At 53.5% G+C, this 24,128-nt stretch overlaps 1 protein-coding gene across 5 annotated transcripts in view; it reads left to right on the top strand.

Annotated features, from left to right (window-relative positions):
- The window catches only part of CACNA1D (calcium voltage-gated channel subunit alpha1 D), a 351,812-nt gene that overhangs the window by 325,281 nt on the left and 2,403 nt on the right, over window positions 1-24,128 (top strand). For 4 of the 5 annotated variants that reach the window (XM_069561585.1, XM_069561588.1, XM_069561586.1 and 1 more), the window contains 8 exons: window positions 1,671-1,801; window positions 14,538-14,654; window positions 15,377-15,744; window positions 16,491-16,517; window positions 18,270-18,419; window positions 19,587-19,756; window positions 22,617-22,738; window positions 23,523-23,843. In XM_069561585.1, coding sequence (XP_069417686.1) covers window positions 1,671-1,801; window positions 14,538-14,654; window positions 15,377-15,744; window positions 16,491-16,517; window positions 18,270-18,419; window positions 19,587-19,756; window positions 22,617-22,738; window positions 23,523-23,843 — 1,406 coding nt within the window. The remainder of the gene's footprint in view (window positions 1-1,670; window positions 1,802-14,537; window positions 14,655-15,376; window positions 15,745-16,490; window positions 16,518-18,269; window positions 18,420-19,586; window positions 19,757-22,616; window positions 22,739-23,522; window positions 23,844-24,128) is intronic. The other variant, XM_069561589.1, reaches the window with a different exon arrangement.

Below are 24,128 nucleotides of genomic sequence, written 5' to 3'. Positions count from 1 at the left end.
CCCCTGACTGGCAGAGGCTGGCTGACCCTGGGATTGTCGGGTCACAGTTGGTCCACCTCCTGCATGTGGCCTGGTGGAGAGGTGGACTTTGCTGGGGAGAGGCAGCCCCACAGGACCAGGTGGCCCTTGTGGTGGAGCTGGGCCATCCCTCAGGGAGGCAGTGGGGTGGAGAATGAGAACCCAGGTCTGGGGGCCCACCTCCCAGCTCACCTGGCCTGGAGCAAGTCATGGAACCTCTGTCCACTCGCCTCTCACCTCCCTGCCTCTGCACAGGGCATTGTTAGACCATTTGGACCAGTCCTAGACCGATGAGGGCCCTGGGTTTCATTGCTGCCCAAAGGCCAACCACCCCCAGGCATCTTCTCACACAGTAACACTGAGCAGCTTCTGACAAGGAAGTTGGGGCGGGCAGCCCAGGGTGGCCCAGCTGTGTCCAGTCACGGACATCCATCCCACACGGGCAGGAAATGCACCCCCCGGTGCACCCCGCCTGAGGGTTCCAGTGTCCTGCACCCTATCGTGGTTCTTGTCCTTTTTCAGTAGGTGCCGCTGCTGGAGAGCTGTTAGGTAACAGTGATTCTGATGGCAATGGCCCACTGTCACCTGTCCCCTGGCACTTAGACCACCCAGAGCGCTGTATAGGCCTCTTGTCCTGGAATTCTCACAGCTTCTCCTGAGAGGCTTAGGCTCACCTGCGGGTGAGAACACATGCCCAGAGAGGCCAGGTCCTCTACCCTAGATGGCACGTGAGTAGCAAGGGCAGCCTGGCCACAAGTCGAGCGACGCTAAAGCCTGAGGGTGGCAGCCATTCTCCTCCAGCCTCTGCAAGCATGGTCACTGGCCACCAGCCTCGTGGGCACCCTGGACAGGTGTTGGGGTGAGCACCTTGGGAGAGCAGCTCTCGTGGAGACCCCAGGCACACTGGCACTGCCAGGGTGGTTTCCTGGGAGACAGCAAGAGCCACTATTCTGCCTCATGCATCACCTTTAATCAGGCTCAACGGAGTCCCAGCTCCCCGGCCACGCATGGTGGGGCTGTTTCTGAACAAAGCAGAGATAAGGCAGCCAGCTCTGAGGTGAGCTGGAGCTGTCACCCGCAGTATCAAAAACAAGCAGTTCTGAATTACAAGCCGAGCCACGGCATGTGGAGGCTATCGGCAGAGAATTAAGGGGCACTTGGAGATCTGGGTCTGCAGTCCCTCTTCGGATCGGCCTCTCCTTCCGAGCCTGTCTGTCACCTTTCTGAGTTCTCTATCTTCCTCTCCAGGCATTGGGGTTTGGATGGTTAATTGTCCTTGGTGTTCACGGTAATTACACATGCAAATCCCTATGCACAGGGTGAAACTATGACCCATGAAGCCTTTTTTTTGTTCTGTAATCTTTCTTTTGAGTCTATAACCTAGATGGCACTTCATGGTGTTACTAATACGCTGCTCTATGAAACTCATGACAAGTCCATTATTTTCTGCAGTTTTGAGTATCAGTTTATGTAACTGACTCTAATTTTGAGGCTTAACTGCTTTGCACAATCTTGCTTTTCGCTAGATTTAGTTTCCCGTGTCCTAAGCTGAGAGCTCAGTGCCCCCGCCCCCTCCCTGCCCAAAGCAAGTGTTGAGGCTCTTGGTGCAAATGTGCTGATTCGGGAGAGCTCTGTCTGGTCTCTCCGTTTAGATGATGAGGTAACCGTGGGGAAGTTCTATGCCACTTTCCTGATACAGGACTACTTTAGGAAATTCAAGAAACGGAAAGAACAAGGACTGGTGGGAAAATACCCCGCGAAGAACAGCACAATTGCCCTACAGGTGAATTGTTGTTTTTGTCTCTTTCTCTTTTTCACTAACAATTTTACAAGCTTTATTGAAACACTAGAGAGCTGACTATTCATGGTTGAGCAGTTACCACCAGGATTTTGTTTAAACTGAGATACTGCACACTCCCCCAAAGGTGGACTAGCCATTTCTGGGCCACCAGGTAAGTGCCTCCCCTTCCCAGTACCCTCTGTGCCCCCGCATCCATGCCCACCGCAGCCTGGCCCGTGTGGTGGGACCCCGCAGGACAGCGGCCAAGGCACACCCCTCGCGGGAGGGGAGCCAGAGCTGCCCCACGCCCTGTCTCCCCCGGGCTTCTCCAACAGCAGCGTCCTCCGAGCAGGCACCCACCTTCCCCCGGCCTTGGGCTCGGGCCCTGGCCGCCCACGAAACAGCTTTCCATCCGAATGCAAGTGCTTTGTTTTGTTTCTGTTTATTTCTTACCCCACTGCTTGTTGGTTTTTGGTCCATCTCAGTAACATCCATCACCTCCTAGTGCGTGCGTGCATGCATGCGTGTGTGGGTGCGCGAGCTTGTGTGTGTGCGTGCAGTGTGTCTGCGTCTGCGTGTTGTCTCCTGGTGGCTGTGAGCCTTGCTGTGCAAATGCTATTCTCTCGTGACCCAGCCGCCTCTAGTTCCTACAGCTGCCCAGTCTCCTGGAGGGGGAATGTGGCTTCAGGAACCTCTGGTTCTAACTGGAGTCCATGCATTCAAGGGTGTAGAACCCTCGAGAAGCCCAGAGCCCTGGTGGGAAGCAGGTGTGCAGGGAAACGGTGTCCTGATGGAGACTGGCGAGAAGAGGGCTAGGAAGGGCAGTCTGCGGTTGAAGCGATGGAGAAAGCAAGGGAGGAGGAGTGAGGAAGAGATGCCGAGACTCCGAAAAGGGAGCTACAAAGGTCGGCAAGCTGTCAGAAACAACTGCAGACGAATCGCGCACCCTGTCATCTCTGCTGTCCCAGCAGCTTGACACAGAATGTTTGCCTTTTACGTCCCTCTTACCATGTGTGTCTTAAACTGGGTCTTGTTGGTATGGGTAAGGTTCAATGTGAAATAGTCTTTTGCTTTTTTTCCGGGGGAAGATGCCCAGCATTGTTTTGTGTTCTCAGTGACGGTAATTACCAAAGTGAAGGCTTGTCTGTGATCTTGCTGAGAGAGAATGAATGTGAATGATGACGAATGAAGGGAGGAGTGTGAGGTATGTGCAACCGGTGAGTTAGGAGATGACCTTGTGTGATAGTGACCTGTGGATTCATGATATGACCTGGGCTTTGCCCAGACAGCTATAGGACACAGGGGAAAGATGGATGCTGAATCTGATCAAAGAGAGATTCTGGTCATTCTTCCTCTGATCCAACATCTGCTAAAGGAAGCTTAGGGAATCTGAGGCTCAAACAGCTGATTGCTATCCCAGATTGTGGAATTTCAATAACACTTTCACCTCTGACCTGTCCATTTTGCAAAAATGACAACCCTTCTCCTGAGCACAGCTCACAAGCAGCCTTAGAGAGGCCAGTCACCTGAGAAGACGCATGTGTAACCTTGACCAGGTCTGGTCCGTGTGTTCTAGAGGGCAGTGTGGCCAAATTGGGCGCAAAGGCAGGGAGTGATGACCACGTTTCTGCACGCTCCTCCCTAAAGCGGCCCAGACTCCAGGGTGTCATGGTGCCCATGCCCTTATAGGAAGCCCCTGGCTGTTCTCAGATTCTAGTTGGTGGGTGTGGTGGGGCTTGACTTTTCTGGAGGGGGAAACATACTCTTTCGAGGATGGCTGTGCCGTCATGTACTGTAAATCATCAAGGCAGCGCTGGCTGAAGAGCTTTCCATTTTCCATGGAAGGCAGGTACAATGACCACTTGAACACAGGGTTATACCTTTGCTGAGTCCCCAAGGCTTCCTAGTTAGAAGGGTTCAGTGCTCGCTCTGGAGGTTGGATATAGTGTTTGGATGTTTTAAGACCTGAATGACAACACATGCCTATATAATTAATAATCACATAGTGGGGTGGGTTTCACTGAGTCTTTAAGTCAAAGGTTCAAATGATGCTGAAGCTACACACGTGCGTCATGGCTTAAAAGACTCTTGCGTTGTGTCGCAGTCACGTTTTCCTCCTGGACATTTTTCATTGTGTTGTTTGTAGAAAGTTTTATTTCCTTGGTGAAATTAAAATATTTCCAGTTAGGTGCCCACATCAACACATTTCCACATGGTTCCACTGGGAGTTGAGGCTGTGACTATACTCTATGTTGTGTACCCAGCCTAGTACATTAAGTTGTCTTCATAATCTTGACAGATATTCCGGAAAATGCACTTGATTCTGCAGCACGCATTGAAAACAGAAAAATTTTGCCTCCGTGAAGGATAGTTCTCATTACGTTTTTGGTCCGATGCTATAGGAAGGGCTTTAACTGTGTTCTATCACTCTGCATTTAACTAGCAAGACGAAGCACTTCCTTTCTGAATTGAGGAAATAATACGAGCAGATGCGACCTTAGGGAAACAGGATCAGATGGCAGTGGGAGGAGAAATGGGTGCACCATGTCACTAGGACAAGCACGCAGGTCCTCAGAGAAGCTCCTCATGGTGGGCGAGGCCTATTGAGAAGTGGAATGAGGTGGTCCTCCCTGTGTCAGGGGTGCCAGTAGACCAGCAGCTTGATTACTAATGGCAAGAGGAGCATGAGCCTCGGGTGAGCGCCCGAGACAGGGTGTAGGCCGGTGCTGCTTGTGCCGCGCAGGGTGCATCCGTCTGAGCAGGATCAGAGCTGGTCCACGTTCTCCACCCCCCACAGTGACTCGGCTTTGGTAGGCACACGGATGCACTCTGGTTATCAACCCCTTGGGCTCCATCTGGTCTCCCTCTGTTCAGACCAACTGCAGGGCCCCTTCTCCATGAAGGTGGGGTGACTTGAGGAGCTCCTGGATCCCGTGTGGGTAGGAGCTTGGCACCCGGTGTCCTCTGGCCTCTGTGGTCTGAATGAGTGTGCAGTTTCCATCCGTCCATCCATCTTCATCAGTAAAGCCAGCCTTCTCTCCCGCCCCTCTCCAGAGGGGATCAGAGGGAAGCTGCATCAGGCTTTTTCTTTTTCCTCCCTCATCCCCTACGTGCCATACTCACTTTAGTTTGACTCAGCCTTTGCTCTTCATCCATTGTTGCTGCATCCCAGTGACCTGCAGATTTCCACCTGGATCAGGCAACTAAGTGAACACAAGTCCACAGCCATGAAACTCTGTCCCCTCCCCAGCAGACAGTACCGCCCCATCAGGCTTTCCAGATGAGGACCGCAAGATCCAGGCACGCTTTAGCCCAGTATCTCATGGATCGGAAAAAGAAAACAGGTCCCAGAGTGGGGAAAGTTTTGTTCATTTCTTTTTCTTTCAATGTCCAAGGATTTCCTTTATGCCAAAGACAGTCCGGTGGAGTCTGAGGGGGAAACTGTTCCCTGCTCAGCCAAAACGGGAGCCTGCCCTTCTTCATGACAGGAAGATTTGAGAGGGCTAGATTTTTTTTTTTCTTACCTGTTTGGAAGTTAGGTTTAAGGCTTGTAAAGAGTTAGACAGGTTTTATCACGTGAAAGCCTGAGCCGTAGGTGGCCCAGTGGAAAGGTGGGTGGTGGATCGGAATCAAATGACTCCCTCACATGGCCTCCTTGGAGGGACTCAGGCATAAACTCAGAGGGAAATTGGGGTACTCCACAGACAGGGAACCTGTCAAGTATCTTATACGTGTCATCTAGTTATGTTAGTCTCAAAATTAGCAAGACTTTTTGTCTCTTTTTTAAAAGCATGATTCCATCTAAAGCCATAAAGAGGCTATTTTTTTTTTCTCTTTTAATCTAAGAGAAGAACAGATGCTAACAGATAAGATTTCACCAGCTGATTCATTTGTTTCAGATGCTTGAACGGATGCTTTAGAATTTTCTGCCTGAGCTACAGCACCAAGCTCGTTAGTCGGAAGGCGTTTGTGGCTAAGGCCTTGAAAGGGAAAAGTCTCAAGTGGGCTTATTTCTACTGAAACAGCATTTCGGGAGAAATGCAGGAAAAAGCAAACCCAAGGCCCCAGAGAGACCCCTTCCAAGCAAAGCACTCTTCCGGAAGGTGGAAGCGGGGCCGTGGCTCAACTGCGGGGCCGTGGCCTCCTGTCGTGGACGCTGCTCACATGGCTCCTTCTCATGGAAGGGAACGAGCGAGGCTTAACAGTTTTCCCTTGCGAGCGGAGACTCAGAGAAAGGGAAAGAGAGAGAGAGAGCGAAGGAGGGGGGCAGCCGCCCCCAAGAGAAATGAAATGAACACAACTTCCTGATGCTGGCCAGTAAAAAAAAAAAAAAAAAAAAAGATTAATAAAAACGATTGAGCAGACCTGCCTAAGGTGGGCATCTGACTCCATTCCTAAGTCCTGCATCCCTAGTTTGCCCGAACTACCAAAGACTGGCAGGCCCCTCGGCGCTGGGCTGACAGAGTTCATTTTATATGTGCCAGTCCATCCTGACCACCCCACTCAGCTCTCTGCAGTGACATGTGCACAGTGCAGGGAGGTGGGGGCAGGACAGGAAGCGCAGACACCCCCATTTACACTGACGCATACACCTGCATGCCCAGACCAACCCAGGTGACACCTCAGGTTCCATCTTAACGCGTCCGCGGGAAACACCTCCACACCCAAACCTCATCCGACATTGTCCGTCTCTAATTCAAAGCCAGTCCAGGGATGCCTCTTTGGAAGCGGTGTGGTCCAGTTTCAAGGACACTGGGAGTCAGGGGACCTGGGTTCTAGTCCCAGTGCCAGCGTTCACTTGCTGCGTGACCTTGGGCAAGACACTTAACCTCTCTGTGCCTCAGTTTCCCCATCTGTAAAATGGGGGTAATAATGTCGACCTACCTCACAGGGCTGTTGTGAGGAATAGCTAAGTGATTGTAAAGCACTTTGAACGTATAATTGCTTATTATTAAGACTACAACAATAATAATATCATATGCCTGTTTACTACCAGAACTTTAAGAAACTCTTGTTTTTCTTTGATCTTTTGTTCTGTATTTGTAGTGATCCATCGAGAAAGAGAATTCTCCCCCTTTTTGAGATATCTAGGAAACGTGTAAAGATGTAAACAGAAGTAACTCAGGTTGTTGTTTTCTCACATCTCACAAAGGGTATATTTTTGCGCAAGAAGTTGCTTTGCGAGGGGGCTCCATCTGACATTCTAAGCCAACTCCAAGCAGTGGTTGAGGGGTCAGTGCACCTGACCCTGAACCCAAGATGCCCAGAGGAGTCAATCTGAGTTTTGGAGTCAGCATTCAAAAGTAACCTTAGTGTAAAAGCCCGAGGTTCCTGAAGAGTCTAGAGAAGAGAAGGGTTACAAGGCATGGTCTGTGTAGATTGGAGGCTGCGCATGTGTGCGTGTGTGCAGGGCGTGGAGCCCCGGTGCGTGGGGAAGCCCAGCACCTGGAGTCATGTCACCACGGGAAGAGCGGTGCTAGGAAGCGCCCGGGCCTGTCCTGTGCGTGACTCAGCCCCTCCAGCCATGAGGTCTGCTCCCGTGTTGTCTTCTGTGCTCTGACCTTTGTCCCGCTGGGGAAGCAGCCCTGGGCCCTGATTCTGCTCTGACATGCACAGACTGTTGGACGTCTAGGAGCTCGAGGTGGGTTTTCCTCACAGCAGAGTCCATGGGATGGGAGAAATGGGCTGCCTTTCTGACACAGCACTGTGGGTGGTGACATGGGCATGGGGGTGACCCCTGTGACGATGCTGAGGTACATCCGGATGCTGACAGCAGTGGCCCCCGGTACCTTGAGTCTCCTCACCTCCTGCTGGCACCCCAGGCCCACTCCAAAGCCCTCTGTGAGTCAGTCACCGAAGGGCTAATGCCTGCCTTCGTGGGCACCTCTGGGGCTTGCAGAGGTTTGGTCTGAAGGCCCACCTCCACTCTGTCTGGGTAGTGCCCGGGATGTACCAGTTATTAAGTATTTGGTGTATCATCACTGAAAAAGAGGCAGCCCATGGGCACCCGAGAAGCGTATCCACCATGACAAATGACCCCTCTGTCCCTCACCTACTCTGATGTCAAGTTTATTAAGCACTGAAGGGATGTATGTGCTCACCCCCACACCCAATTGTGGCACCCCATGTCAGAGGCCTCAGGTGAACACTTGTCTTCTAAATCTGAGTCTATACACCAAAGCCTCCACAGAAGAGCCCTAAGTGATTCAGGAGGCTGGTGTCTCTACACACATATCTCCACGGTCCTTCCACATAAGTAAAAACTGGAACATGGTAACTTTCTAGGTGGAACTTAGGGAAATGCAAGAATCTTGCCCCACGTGGGCCTGGTGGTGGCTGGTAGCTGAGGCCAGTTGGTTAAGGACAGTCAGGAATCGCAGGAGGCCGCCTCCTGCCTCAGCTCTAAACGAGGCTTCCCTGGAGCCTGGGCGACAGTCAAGCTGCAGGCAACTCTCTCCTTTTCCCTAAAACCTTAGTTTCTGCTAAGGTTTGGATGTAGAAAAGTTGTAAGAGACGAGTCAAGTGGAGTATGTGAGACTGCCACTCTCTCAGCAAACTCGGTGCCCAATACCAGAATCCATGGTGCTAAACTCTTAACTAAGCTCCTGGATAGAAGACACGGCAGGCCAGAGTCCATCGTGGGACAGGCGTAGGATTGGACCTCGGGCTCTTCTTAAGTAACTTACTCTATGATGTGACCTAGTTAAATGTTCAGTGGATCCGCAGGGTTACTGGGCACTCAGTTGTCTGCTCTTAAAGGTAGAATATCTTTCCTCTCTGAGAAGAGTGATTCTTATTTTCACAAGTCTTTGAGATGATAGAATTACTGAAAATAAGTCAAGGAAAATAACATTACATAATCGCAAAAAGTGTGAATTTTTTTTTTTTTTAAACCAGGGCATGTTGTTGAATAACACCCAGCTCGTAGCCCTCATCAGCCCAAATGTGTCACGAGTCAGTCACCCACGGGTGGGAGCTTCCTAACACACATGACTGCTTGGTTGGGCAGGTACCTGCACTAATTCGTTGTCCATGGCACAGCGTAGCCCTCAGAGAGGGGGCTGTTTGTGTTTAAGGCACAGTGAAGGCCACCCATGCCAAAGGCTCACTCAGAGAAGCCATGAGGGGGCGTTTCTTCCGAAAGTATAGACAAAGACCCTGAGCATTCCCAGGAGTTCTGGATGGGGAGGAACCCAGCGCCCAAGGAAGAGATGGTGTGGCCTGTCTATGGGTGGGTTAGCTGCAAGTTCTCAAACATTTTGGTCTCAGGAATCTTTTGTGCTCTTAAGAAGTACTGAGGACCCTTATCTATCAGTATTTACTACATTAGGAATTTAAACAGATTTTTAAAACCCAGAATATGCAAGCACAAAGATGCTGGAGAGATGAGATCCCCAGGGGTCAAGCAGCCTTTTGGAACACCCCAATGTGCTCTGGGAGAGGATGAGGGCATACAAGCATCCTTGTTTTACCATGCAAATCACAGTGACCTCTTGCAGGGGTCTCAGGGTCCCCAGGGTCATTGGGCTGCACTTTGAAAACTGCTGCTCTAGGGGACTGAGCCCACATCCCCCCTAAAAGAAAAGGGTGCTGGAGCCTTTTTATAATCTCGCCCTACCCTGAACTGTTCCCTGCCTTCCAGGCCCATGCCCAGTCCCAGCTGCATTCAGACTAAGAGTCAAACCCCACGTGCGTGCTGTTCTGAAAGAATGGTGGCCTGAATTCATGTGTGAGAGCGAAGTGATTTTAAGGATCTCAGCTCCTGAGGGTGGCATGGTGGAAATGAGAATGTGTGCCGAGGATAGTTTTCATGGTACCGAGTGATCGTCTGTCATAGCTGTGATACAAGAGTGCAGCTGCGTTAGTGGGAAGAAGGGTCACACCGTGATTGGGCGTGAGCTACAGTCGTGTGTGGTCACAGTCGTGAGTGAGCACGTGATCGCGGCTTGATCCCAGCATTCTTCTTTGTAGACCCAATACCGTGGGGTTGGCATAGTGTCACTGGAGGCTTGAGCATCAGGACTGCTGGTTGAGCCTTAACTAGTGTGGGCAGGTCACTTAACCATGTGGGAATAATCCTGGCCCCCCACCCACACCCTTCCCCCCAGGATGTGGTGGGATAAAGTGTGTGATAGCACTCGGCAAAGATGGTAGCAGAATAGTAGTCATGACTGGTGACTTCTGCTAAGCCCCCATTTTAAGTAAAACTCTCTGTTTTCAGGAAACTGGGAAGCATTTCCCCATTGCTGGTGTTAAAACTACAACCAAGAAGCAAGGTGGAACTAAAACAGAGAGCTCTGTAGGATCGTCTGCAGGGAAATGTGATAGGTCACTTTAGGCAATTTGTTTAAAGTTTCCTTTTTGTTTTGAAGTGAAGGGAGCAAACTTGCTGTTATCGGCGAAGTGTCCCCCCTGGGGGTAACTTACATGGTAACCGTATGGCTGACTTTGCAATGGGGTTGGAATCACTGTGCATGATTCACGGGGGCGCTGGGCTCATGATGCTAGCCCCTGATGTTTATATATAACTCGAGGGCTGTTCATAATGTTGATAATGGGTGCAAAGGCCACACTCAGAGGCGGAGAGCGGTGACAAAAGAAGGGGTGTGCCTGTGTGTGACGGTGCGCATGTGGACGTGCGGGGGAGGCGGAGGACGGCTTGTAGATGAGCAGGTGTGTTCTGAGAGAACTGAATCTCCAGTGCTTTTCCGTTGAGGGAGCTAGTCTAAAATGATCCCTTCTGACTGGGGAGGGGAAGAATCCGGCTAAAGGGTTAACCAGAACTCGCCTTGAAGGAGATGGCCGAGCAGGGCCAGCCCTGGCTGAGCGAGACCTGCCTGTGATAGAGACCAGGCTCTGCTCTGCCCGGCAAGGGCTCTTGGGCTGGAGCCTGGAAGCCTGGCACTCACACCCGAGGATGAATGGGCTGGCTCAGTCCCACCTGGAGACCCACATCTCTTATCTACACTGTTACAGTGTAGGTTCAGGGGGGTTTTTGGGTGTTTCTATGTGCTGAGAGCTGGCAGACCACCGGTGTGTGGGATGATGCTAGCTTAGGGAGACGAGCAGTGAGAGCTTTTCTAACGCACCAGGTAGGAAAAACTTACCCCTGAAAGAGGGTGAGAGAAAAGAAGGTATGTGAATGTTCCTATTTGAGGTTAGAACACCATAACATAATGCAATTGCTTCAGAAATATTTAGACAGATTTTATAGTTTGGGGGTGTTTTTTTAGACTTATTCATTAGAGTAAATATCTATAAAATTCCAATTAAATGGTGTCTAAAATTGAAAGCAGCAGTCTACAGGCAAAATGCCAACATTTCTTTGTTTTTTTAAAAAAATATGAGAACATCTAGCATTTAAAAATCAACCAGAAACTAGGCTTGATTCTGTTTAATATTTTATATGATTGGACATCTTAAATCAATAATGTTTCTATTTTATAGCAGCGATTCTGTGTTTATTCAAAACCATAATTCTGTGATGTTACTGGAATGACTTTATATGGCTTTGTGTTGGTTTAAATGCTAATGGCCACATTTCGAATTAAAATAGTATTTTGCTGATAGACACAAACATGACATATGAAAGAATAGTTAATTTTCCTGGTTGTAATGTGTTTTATTTCAAGGAAAAAAATGTTCTTTTTTTAAGGGCTGTGGGGGAAAAAAAAAACCCTTATCAAGGGTTTAAGATAGATTTCTGCACTTTGGGAATTGGAACTTGTGCCTATGGAATTTTTGGAGCAGCCTAAGCTACCTTTTAGCTTGATATGTGTGCTAGAAATTTTTTCATTATCATGTTTTGTGATATGTAATAAATTCAGGGTGCTGTGCTTAAGCTTTGCTTCAAGTTTGGGAACATGTGTTTCCCTCATTCCAAACCCTGGCAGATACCCCTACCCTCTGTAGCACCTCCCCTCCCACCCCACTCCCTACCTATCCTTCCTTAGACCCCTTGTGAAAGAGTGAAGTCAATCCCTGCCTCTTAGAAGGTGTGTTTCTTCCTCTGTGGAGCAAGCGAACTATAATCATGGTTTCTGAGCCTCTGCTTTCCTGTCTGGGAAGAGTGCTGCGTTCTCTCCTCCTTTGATGTCTCTTTAATAAACATGTTGTCTTTATTTGTCTTTGGAAGTGGCCTCCTGGGCCACCTCTCAATTTTCTCCATGATTTCTGTTGGAAACAAATTCTCTGTCCTGTGTCTGTTTACTGCTCTCTCCTAATCCTGTGTATCATCGAAGACATGCTGGAGACAGTTTTGTTTTTATTATGCAATTATGTCATGTGTATTTCAGTAAAATGTCAACCCATCAACAGAGGATGATGTTAAAAATTATCCAAATAAATAGTTTTCTATTTCTTCTAATCAGACCTAGTCCAATCAGTTGAATGACAGTGAATAGGATTCTCTGCTGTTATTTAAACAGAGTGTTCCCAGCCCACAGTGCCTTGGGATGTGGATTACGGTACCTGATTTCCCTGATGCATACTCGGTGCCTGTCACCTGTGTCTGTTTTGTGCAGTGGCAGTGGGTGTCTTATTTGGGAGCCTCAGAGGGGGTAACAGCTCTTTCTTCCCAGTGACCCAGAATTAGACAGTGAATCCCTGGTTTAATGTATCATCCCTTGATAAGTGTGTCCTAGAGAACACTGCCTGGCTGACTTGAAGGCGGCTCAGTACTGCTGGGCTCGCCCTTGCTGCGCAGGCCTGCAGCTCTGCTGTGAAAGAGCTTTCACCCACTTGGCATTCGAGTTGCCTTCTTCATGTCCCCCTGAGAATGGTATGGGTGTGCCGCTAAGAGAAATGATTTCCCAGGCTCAGATGTGCTGGAAGCTTGGGTCCTGGGAGAGTATATACGTGTGCGTGCATGTGTGTGCCTGTATGTGTACATGTCGGCACGTGTGAGCGTGTGTGTCTTGTGCCTGTGATCAGAGGGACAGGTGAGTGAGGGGCAGTCTTAGCACGCCACAGAGTGTTCTGGGTTTGGACCTCTGACACCTTTCTCGTTCTCCTGTGAGACCACAGCATTCTTAGCTGGGAACCTTAAAGATTTGACTCCAGGCCGCAATTTCGCCCCCACAGTTCATAAAATGGAAAAGTCTGCTGCTCCTTTGTTGAAAGAATGGTTCGAACCAGACCCAGCCTGGTTGGTGCACCATCTTTGAAAAGATCCTCTCCTAGGCCGAGTGCTGCTATGAACAAGGCCATTTTCACAGGAGCCTCTTGGGCGGTTCCGTGCGCCTTTCAGTTCTAGATGAACATCCCCCGCCCCCGACTGGCGTCTGCAGGAGGCCCATCCGAGCATTCCCACACGAGGGGCTCAGCCCTGCCTCATCTGGCAAGACTGCGACCACCATCCTCTCTGACCCCCACCCCACGCCCTCCACTACCAGGCGTGTCTCAGTTGTGGTCCTGATGCTTTGTCTATGTCCTACACCCACCCACTGCCAGGGCGTGTGGAAGAAGGGCAGAGCAGGGCCCCCCTTCTCTGCAGACTGCCCTCACATTGGGGAGCATTGGCTGCAGATGGAGACCCACACAGCCAGACCCCGGATGTCCTCCACACCTTTAGTGGCCACTGAGGTGCAGACAGACTGCCAGCACCTTAAGGGGTGCTGCCTGGATACAGGACGGGCGACCTTAGACCTGGGGTGGGGAGGAAACGCCTCTCTGAGATGCCAGTGTTTTTGTGGCAAAGGATTGAGTAACTGTACTGTCCCTGTTAAGCTTGCCGGTTTTCTCCAAGTCTTCGGTGAAAACATAATTTTCCTGGAGCCAAGAGCTACCCCTTGCCCACAGATAGTCTGTAAGCATCTTAAATGTTTCCCTAACGCAGTTAGGTACAATGGGAGGCCTTTTCCCAGGCCTTGTCCCGAGGGAACCTGGGGCCCACGGTGAGGCAGGCTGGCAGCAAGGGCCCTGGGGAAGTGCAGAATGTCTGTGAGGGGGCTGAAGGGCTCACCTGGTTGGTCTTAGACCACCTCCAGAGGCTGGAGCCCCTGTCAGTGTCTTGTGGTCTTCAAGAGGATGACCCAAGCACCGGCCATTCTCAGCCTGAGCACAGGCTGCAGACCAGGTGCCCACGGGCCACGGGAGCCGGCCCTGCCCGCGGCCCAGGTCCGTGCGCGTCTGTCCGCCGTGTTGCGGTCCTGAGTGTGCTGTGGCTGCAGTGTGTGTGTCATCCCTCACTCCCATGGCTTTGAAGCAGAACCACTGGCCTGGGCGGCTGCTTGGTCTGCTCGCCCTCTGGCCCCTGCACTCGACTCCCTCATCTGGAACACGGTCAATGAGCCCCCTTGCCCACCCGCACTGGAGAACAGCCAGGCTGTGCCCCTCGCCCCACCTGAGGTCTGGGAGGTGGCACTCTGCTGCCAGGCTTCCATGGACTGTCATTTAGACCTGGGCCTGGGTTCTTGGCCATGGCAGACCCTAGTACTGGTAACCAGGCCTGGTTCCCTGCGAGTGGAGGTGTTTGGAAAAGTCACTGGCCTCAAGCACCCCAGCCCGGGCCATCTTGAACTCCCAACCACAACCTATATCCCTGAGCCCACAGGGACACCATCAGGGGCATTCAGACAAGTGGTCAGTCCCCTGGACTGACTTCTTCCTCTGGAGAAACCTTCCTTTCCCACGACTGACTCAGGCAGGAGCACAGCCAGGACCCAGGCTGCCCCCCACCCTCTCCCCAGCCCTGGCCACCCGTGTCGTCTAACTGGTTTTGCCGTTCTCATTGATCTAGGCGGGATTAAGGACACTGCATGACATTGGGCCAGAAATCCGGCGGGCTATATCATGCGATTTGCAAGATGATGAGCCAGAGGAAACAAAACGAGAAGAAGAAGAAGATGTGTTCAAAGTAATTATTCCACGCCTAGCTACACACTGGCCACTTGGAAATAGCAGGGCAGGAGTCCAGTTGGGGCAGTTAACGATCTGCAAGAGAGTCTGGAGGACGCACAGCAGCCCTCAGGCCTAGAGGGGCTTATGGACCCTGCCTTCCCCTCCGCAGCAGACCCTTCCCATCCCCCCAGGACCCCTTCCAGGGCCAGGCCTGCTCCTCCTCTGAGCTTGCTCCTCTGCCGCACACTGGCCACTTCGGAGGAGCTTGGCCACAACCACTGGCTGGTGTGGACGAGCATCCCGGGTCCTTCTAGCGGTTGCCGGCCCTCCCTACCTGCTCTCTCCCCACCGGGCTGGCTCTTTGGTCTGCCAGCTGGCCCTCTGCTTCCTAGCCCCTGGCCCAGAGACATGCCTGCGGCCTGGCCTCAGCTGCTGGGGCCACCAACAGCCCTGCTGGGCGAAAGTCCGCTTACCTCGGAGCAACTGGAAGAGCCCCCTCGAGTGACAGCCACGTGCTTGCTCCCCAGCTCAGGAATCGGTAACCTTCCTCATTTCAGGGGGACCAGCAGCTACACACACAGGCACCCCGATCACTGAGACACTCAGATTGTTTTCCAGGGATCCTACGGAGCTTACCTAGAATTTGTTTTTCATGTAGAAAAAAAAAATGACCTAACATAGCTAGCCTGCATCAAATATTTGTTAAATTACCTGGTGTTGTCTCCCATTATTTTGCAGAGAAATGGTGCCCTGCTTGGAAACCATGTCAATCATGTTAATAGTGATAGGAGAGATTCCCTTCAGCAGACCAATACCACCCACCGTCCCCTGCATGTCCAAAGGCCTTCAATTCCACCTGCAAGTGATACTGAGAAACCGCTGTTTCCTCCAGCAGGAAATTCGGTGTGTCATAACCATCATAACCATAATTCCATAGGAAAGCAAGTTCCCAGCTCAACAAATGCCAATCTCAATAATGCCAATATGTGCAAAGCTGCCCCTGGAAAGCGGCCCAGCATTGGGAACCTTGAGCTTGTGTCTGAAAACGGGCATCATTCCTTCCACAAGCATGGCCGTGAGCCTCACAGAAGGTGCAGTATTAAAAGGTAACATTTCAAACGGGTTTGCACTTGGTAACATATTGTTGGCCCCAGGCAGGTCTTGCTCACTCCATCTCCAGCAGAGGTGGGGGATTCCTTGTGGGTGTTTCCATGAGCACCTATAAGTGCCCTCAGGTCCTAGCAGGCACTGGCCACGTGGTGGTCCCAAAGGATAAAGGGCCACAGGCCAGCCTGCAGCCTGCCCCTTAATACAGCATCTGCAAACCCGACCTTCCCCAACTGTCCCACAGACTCAGGGACAGGCATTGGCAAGCTTGCTCTGTGATGGGCCAGAGCATAAACGCTTTAGAGTTGGAGCACGCACAGTCTCTACTGTGACTACTCACCTATGCTGTTGTAGCAAGAAGGCTGCCATGGATAGTACGGAGACACGTGTGCAGCTGCGTCCTGATAAAGCTTTCTTTGTGAACAGTAAAATGCCAGCTTCATATAGTCACATGCAACGAACTACTTTTCTTCCTTTGATTTTGTTTCAGTGCTTTCAGTTCAGTTCAGTCGCTGGGTCGTGTCCGACTCTTCACAACCCCATGGACTGCAGCACACCAGTCCATTAAAAAGTCTAGCTTGTGGGTCATAGAGAAACAGATGACGGCCTCTATTTGGCCTGGGAACCACAGTTTGCTGAGTCCGGCTCTGGGGAGTAACTTGATATATCCTTTGTGTAAAATTTGCTGGAAATATTTTAACTTTTATTTTCTCCCTCCCTCCCATGTTATGCCTTTCCTGGATAGAACCCGCTATTATGAAACTTACATTAGGTATGTGCTCATTGCCTGTGTTTATGTGTTAAATGCTGTGTGTTCCCGGTGGGACCAGAGGGCCTCTCCAGTGCTGGGAGGTGACCATGCCCTGAGAGCCAGCTCGCCTAGTGTAGGGTGGTCTGGCCCCGGGCTGTGGATGCAGAGCTTTCAGATCCGTATCTGCAGAGCCTGGGTTACCATCCGGGGGCCCACATCCCCACGCCGTGTAGCCACAGCGGTAGCCCCACCGGCCTCCGCACAGTGCTGGGGGAGCAGGCCTGTGAAGCTAGGCAGTCGTTCTGCTCTGTGGGGTTGAGCCTTTTGTGGGGGCTTTGTGAAAGCGTGACCCCTCACCTCCTGAAGAGCAGGGCCTTCTTTATCTGCCTGCATGCAGAGCGCCCTGCTCCCCGTGTGTTGAGCCCAGTGGACTTGTGGGTGGGATGGTCATTGTGTCGGGGGTGGGGACGATCCACCTCCTACTGATCACCAAGGGGGAGGCCACTGGGGCTGGAGGAGGGTGGGAGAGGGTGAAGAGCTTGGAGGACCCAGAGTCTTCTGTTTGGAGAGGAGCGGCAGCACAGCACCCGGCTGCCTGCGCTGAGGGCTGAGGCCAGAACCTCTGGGCGTCATCACATGACCGTCCTGGGTCAGAGCCGTCTTTGGAAAATGCAACAGGTGTTGTCCAGGAGAGTCTGTCTCCCCGGGACACAGTATACAAAGCTCCTGTCAGCCTTCCTAGGTCAGGGGCTCCAGGCTCTGAACTTACCCTGGGCGCGGGGCCTGTGCCTCCCGGGGACCCAGCCAGGCGGCCCTGGGGCCCATCGCTCCAGGTCTCCAGGTCTGTTCTCTTGCTGCTTTCCCAAACTGCATCTACTCTGTTGGTTCCCAGGCAGCCTCTGAGGGCAGTGGATTGGTGCTGGCATCATCAAGGCACTGAGAGAGAAAGCCCTTCCTGGTATATACGTGCATACACACACACACCACACACATCCACACAGTTCCCCCAACACATACACCCTCACACCCCATACACACACACTCTAACACTCTCCCCCCACCCCCGCCCACAACACACACCACATACCGCCACACAGTTCCCCCACACATACACCCCCCACACCCCAAACACACACACACTAACACTCTCCCCCCCACCCCCGCCCACAACACACACACACCACACACAGCCACACAGTTCCCCCCACACATACACCCCCCACACCCTATACACACATACTCTAACACACTCCCCCCACCCCCGCCCACAACACACACACACCCCTCCACACAGTTCCCCCCACACATACACCCCCACACCCCATACACACACACTTTAACACTCTCCCCCCACCCCCGCCCACAACACACACACACCCCTCCACACAGTTCCCCCACACATACACCCCCCACACCCCAAACACACACTAACACTCTCCCCCCCACCCCCGCCCACAACACACACACCACACAGCCACACAGTTCCCCCCACACATACACCCCCACACCCCATACACACACACTCTAACACACTCCCCCCACCCCCGCCCACAAGACACACACACACACACACACCCCTCCACACAGGCGTGCACACACCTAGCCGCATGCATGCACACACACGTCCACCACCACTGCCAGGGGCAGCAGCAGAGTCTAGCCCCCCTGAGGCAGGAGCGCTCCCTGGGCAGGGATGCTCTGGCCACCGCGAGGCATGGCCGGAGGAGCTGCCGCCACCCGCCCGGCCGCTCAGCCCCTCTCTCCCCACTGCAGGTCTGACTCAGGAGACGAGCAGTTCCCGACGATTTGCCGGGAAGACCCGGAGATACACGGCTACTTCAGGGACCCCCGCTGCCCAGGGGAGCAGGAGTATTTCAGCAGCGAGGAGTACTATGAGGATGACAGCTCACCCACTGGGAGCAGGTGAGGGCTCCATCGCCCAGGGACTGCCCTGGCAGCAGGGGCACGGTCCCCAGGCTGGCGAGTGGTGGAGTGGGGGCCGTTCCTTCAGGCCTGAAGGCTGGGACTCATCAGCCCAGAGCTTGGGCTGGGCTTCACGAACAGCTCCTGCTTCTCGCTCCCATAAGGGGATCTCTCCTGCAGGTGAGGGGATGAGAGGTCAGAGGGGCATCACTCAGCAGATGAGCCTCCTGGGCTTCTGTCCTGAAGAAGGGTGGGTGGGGTAAAGTGGGCACTTGCTGTAGGACATGTATGGATAGCAGGTGGTACAGGGGCACGAAGGCCATCCACCTCTTCCCCATGGACTGCATCTCACCGTGAATGGGGCACATCGAAGTGGACGTGTTTGTGCGGCGAGGCCCCTTCTGACCTCTGAGATGGTGTTAAATGCCAGCCTCATGCTCCAGGCCTGCCACAGCCAGACCCCCACTCCCTCTACTCTCCACCCTGTCCTTCTTTGGGCCTCGGGATGTCTGACTTCAGGAACCACTGGTTCTGAGCCAACCACATTCTCGGTTTCTTTCTTCAGGGCCGTGGCTCGGAGCACCATGCCTTGGATGCTCTTCCCCCTCTGCTGGCCTGACCCCACCCCCTGCAAGGGCCTGCTCCTCCCTCCCTCAACTGGAACTGAAAGGACCCCCACCCCTAGAGCTCACGGCCCACCCCAAGCCCTGTCTTCCAGCGTTAACCTTCTCCAGCCTGCATTAGAATTCTGTGTGCGTGGGGTATTGGCTCTGCTCCCTGAGAGTGGGGACTGTGATTAATGCATTTTCTTGTCCCAGGCGCCACCCTCCCACCACCACCTAGCCACTGGTAGCCCCTCGGGAGAGGGTTCTCTGGGGGAAAGTGGGGCTAGCCCAGCCTGCAAGGCACCCACAGTCCACATCTGAGCCAGGACTGAGGCCACTCAGGGAGGAAAAGCATAGGCGCCTTGCTCCTCACAGGCCTGCCCTCCGAAGTGTTCCTGTAGCAGCCCTTGTCCTCCGTCTAGAATCTTCTGTGGAGCCGAGGGGTGCATTCTCGGCTAGTCCTGCTGTGTCCAAGGTGGTGGCAGTGGACTGTGGACATGGGCTTGTGAACTGGGCTCTCACGTGCCCCTGCTCTCTCTCTCCTGGCCTTCTTGGCCACCAGGCGAAGCTACGGCTGCGGCTACTATAACCGGTACCCGGGCAGCAGCTTGGACTTTGAGCGGCCTCGAGGCTACCATCACCCCCAAAGCTTCTCAGAGGACGACGACTCGCCCGTTGGCTACGATTCCCGGAGGTCTCCGAGGCGACGCCTACTACCTCCTACCCCTACAAGTGAGGCCAGATTTTTTGTTTGGGATCCAGGCTCGCAGAGGGTAGTGTGTCTGTCCGCCTGCCCCAGCCCGGGGGGTGGGCCAGACATGGTCAGGGGCCTTCAGTCCTCAACACCAGCCCCCTGGATGGAGAGGCTGTTGGTTTTCTTTTCTTCCTCATCCACGTGCCACATGGTAGGGCTGGAAGCGCTCCAGTGCTGAGAACAGGGAAGGCAGTGTGGGCTCCATGGTTGCACAGTTTGTAGCACTTGATGTGGGGCTTTCTGGGCGCATCATCGTTGCCTTTGAGCTTGGGGTCTGCCCTGATGGGTAGGCAAGTCCTGCACCATGGTGTCGACAGGCTCACTCCCCAGATGGGCCTGCCTGCTGAGTGGACTTGAGCCCAAGCCTCTTACCAAGGCCCAGGGCTCCGAGGAGCACGTGAGGGTTTGTGGTGCCCATGCCTCCTCCTGTCTCACCTCACTGCCCTCTTCTCCCCTACCTTTGCCTTGGTCTGCCAGTGCCCCTGCTGGGGCCTTGGTGGTGACCGCTAGGGTAGGCACTCCCATCCCAGGGCTGGGGAATCCTGTCCTGCAGAGAAGGGGCAGGGGCCAGCTGGTTTTTGGGTACATGTGGCATCACCAATACTGCCAAGAGAGCTGGGTTACCCCCAGTGAGGACCGTGGGCTGGGGAAAGAGATGAAGCAGCAGCTCCTGCCATCTCCTGGCTGGGCAGCTTGATTTTGGACACGTGGACATTTTGCTGATGGATAAGGGATATCCACTTATGGCTTTGCTGAGGAATGAGGTTGGGGTAGGACTCTAATCAGTCACCAGAAATAAATGAGACACATCGGCTCTGAGTCTGCCATCTCTGTGCATAGTAACAAGTTCAGCTGGGTGGTGCCCAGGCCTGTCTCTCCCCAGCTGTCAGCATCCTGTGGGCAAGTGCAGTCAGACCCATATCCATGGTTAATATTTAATTTCACAGCCCCAAACACAAGCTGCTGAACAGAGCAGTGCTGGGCTCTGTCAGTCCTGGATGGCGCCTGTGCAGGTGGGGCTGAGCCCCGGGCCCCATGAGTGCCACTGCCCTCCTGTGACCGCCTTTTCTCCCTTGGGTGGTCATGATCGTCCGTGAGTCAAGGACCCTGAGTGGGCAGCTGGCTGCCCTCTTTATTTATAAGTGTGAATAGGTAAAATGCATTGTATTTGCTCTCCTGCCCATGTATTCAGATCTGGGGCAGGGAGACCAATGGAACTCCTATGTGCTCAGCTCCAGAGAGGTTGCTCTCTGCATTAGGGCTGGTTGTGCAGAGCAAATAAGATGACAGGCATAGGTGGATCCCTTTTCAAAACTGAAAGGTGCTCTCTGAATGGTGGAGGTGGTAGTTTTCCTTTCTTGGCTTGAGCCTCTGGTCCCACCACCTGACCCGGGAGGAAGCTAGAGGTGGTGCTAACCTGGGAACCCTGTCCTTCTCTTAGAACACTTGAGTTTGGCCCCGGGCAGCCTGTGGGAGGAAGGCCATCCGGAGTGGATGGCAGGTGTCCATGTTCCCCAGAAGCAGCTAGACCAGGAGGCCCAGCAAGGCTGCATGGTGTACAACAGGCCTGCGAGACAGGCTGGTTGTCTGTAGGGTTTCCCGCCCGGTTGAGCAGTGGCTGGCATGGGCTATCTCTGGTATCCATGCACTTTTGGAGCCAGACCTCCACCAAGAGAGCTCTGCTGCTTCACGTGCCTCCCAGGATGCCCACAGGGGCTCCCCAGGCTGGTCCCTGCAGTTTTCCAGTGTAAGAGTCAGAGGTGTGTGGAGTTGTGCTAGGGTAGGATAAATGCCCTGTGAGCTTAGAAAGCAGAGTTCAAGAAAGGAATGTCAAGGTGACTCAATGCTGCCTTGCAGGCCACCAGTAACAAGAGGTGTCCTGGGGAGCCCCCTGGCCTGTGCACAGGGGCCCAGAATTTAGACTGATCTCCTGAGCCTGGCACCCTGGGGGGCCTCGAACCTGGATCACCTTGTCATCACTCAGCCTGTCTAGAAGCCTCTGTTTGGAGTGGCTGTTAACAGGACATGCATAGGTGCTCAGGCATGTCTGACTCTGTGCGACCCAATGGCCTGTAGCCCACCGGGCTCCTCTGTCCATGGGATTTCCCAGGCAAGAACACTGGAGTGGGTTCCCATTTCCTTCTCCAGGGGATCTTCCTGACCCAGGGATCAAACCCGTGTCTCCTGCGTCTCCTGCATCAGCAGGCAGATTCTTTACCACTGCACCACCTGGGAAGCCTGTTTGTGGTCTATTAAGGACAAGCAGCCACATTCTTTGTAGTTCAAGGTGTCCTTTCCTGTGTGTTCTGTCTTCCTGGCTAGGGAAGCTGGGTCTTTGCCCCACAGGGGATCTGCCTGTTATCTGGCTGAGCTGTTAGGGCAGGTAGCAGACAGAAGGGTGGTCACAGCCTGGGAGCACCCACGTGACACTCCGGCCCCAGGGATGCTCGGGAAGAGGAGCACAGGCAGTCGGCAGGCACCTGTGGGTTCTCCAGTGAGGTCATGTATTTGACCTGAGACGCTGCGTCCCTGCCACGTGCAGGGCCAGGGGCCTCGAGTCAGAGCATGGCTCTCTGGCTCCTCCTGAGAGAACAGCTGTGTGGGGGCCGAGACATTAACTTGCCGTTTTTAGAAACGCCCCTCAGTTGGGCTGCTTTCTCTTCCTGAACTTCTGAGACAACCCCCCACCCCCGCCACCATGCCTGGTGCTTTTCTCTGGATGCCTTGCTCGCTTCCTCCTGGGCCCCCGCTGCTGGACATCCAGGTGGGCCGCCCTGACCCCCAGAGCCCAGGGCCTGACCGCTGGTTCCAGTGTCACACGTGTGTTTCACTTCTCAGCCCCACGCAGGTCCTCCTTCAACTTTGAGTGCCTGCGCCGGCAGAGCAGCCAGGAGGAGGTCCCGCCGTCGCCCGCCTTCCCACCCCGCACGGCCCTGCCTCTGCACCTGATGCAGCAACAGGTGAGCCGGCCCCCCGGGCAGCTCCAGGGAAGGGACCCCAGTGTCCTGAGCACATAAACACTAGCTGCCGCCTCAGAGTTTCTGTTCTGGTCTTTCTGCCAAGCTTGTCCCTTTTCGCCTTCCATTTTTTACATTAATTGCTGTGTCCTACTCTGTTGTGGATGGAGGACAAACTTTGGGAAGGCCCCAGGCATCACATGCCACACACTAAGTGGGCATGGGGGTCCCTGTGGGCTTGTGTGTGCTTCCCTTGGGTGGTCCTGGCTTCTGACTTGGCCACAGACCTGGCCTCACTGTCCCCTGTGCCCCTTGCAGAGAAGGATGCAGGGCAGGCCTGCCGTGGCACCGCTGTAGGTGGAAGAAGCAGGCTTGTACCCGGTAGTGCTTCTAAGCAGAGTGCCAGCTGCAGACGAGTTGCCTGAGAGAGAACCAACCCATTTCTCTGAGCGCTAGGTGCCGTCAGCTTGCCCTAAGTGCACTTCCCTATTCAAACCCAGAGTCATCCAGGTGGCGTGTTTGTACTCCACGACTTGTGTGTCGTCTTCATGCTTCTAAGCAATTTCACGAATAACTGATTACCACCTGGGGATCAAGAGATAGATTGGGGGCAAAAGAAAGCACAGTCTGCTAGACAGCCAAGTTTTTACAGCCAGTTCATTGAATTACTCAGAGTGCTGTATCCTTTGGAAGCCCCTATAAACCAGGGCCTTGAGCCTGGCCTGTTCTGAGGGCACCCGAGGCTGGGACCCCTGAGGACCTCACCCCGCTTCCTCTATCTCCTCAGATCATGGCAGTCGCCGGCCTAGATTCCAGTAAAGCCCAGAAGTACTCGCCCAGCCACTCCACCCGGTCGTGGGCCACCCCCCCGGCCACGCCGTCGTATCGGGACTGGACGCCGTGCTATACCCCGCTGATCCAGGTCGAGCGGCCAGAGGCCCCAGACCAGGTCAACGGCAGCCTCCCGTCCCTGCACCGCAGCTCATGGTACACGGACGAGCCCAGCGTCTCCTATCGGACGTTCACACCAGCCAGCCTGACCGTCCCCAGCAGCTTCCACAGCAAGAACAGCGACAAGCAGAGGAGTGCCGACAGCCTGGTGGAGGCAGTGAGTGTGGCTGCGAAGTCTGCACGGGAGGGACGGTGGCACCGGGGAGGTGGTCCTGAGGGTGGGTGGGCTCCAGAGCCAGGATGCCTCTTCTGAACCTGGATAACCACCCACTTCTTAGTAGCAAGGAGTAGCAAGTAGCAAGCAAGCTTAAAGCACAAGTATAAAAACATCATGCCAGCCACCAGGGACTGGCATGCTGCAGTCCATGGGGTCGCAAGAGTCGGACATGACTTAGCTACTAAACCATAGAAACACCACCCCTGGTGGGTTTCATCAGCTGGC

Source organism: Ovis canadensis, chromosome 19 (genome assembly GCF_042477335.2).
Source record: "Ovis canadensis isolate MfBH-ARS-UI-01 breed Bighorn chromosome 19, ARS-UI_OviCan_v2, whole genome shotgun sequence".
NCBI lineage: Eukaryota > Metazoa > Chordata > Mammalia > Artiodactyla > Bovidae > Ovis > Ovis canadensis.
The sequence above is the reverse complement of the archived record's forward strand: the minus strand, read 5'-3'. Positions and strand labels throughout refer to the sequence as shown.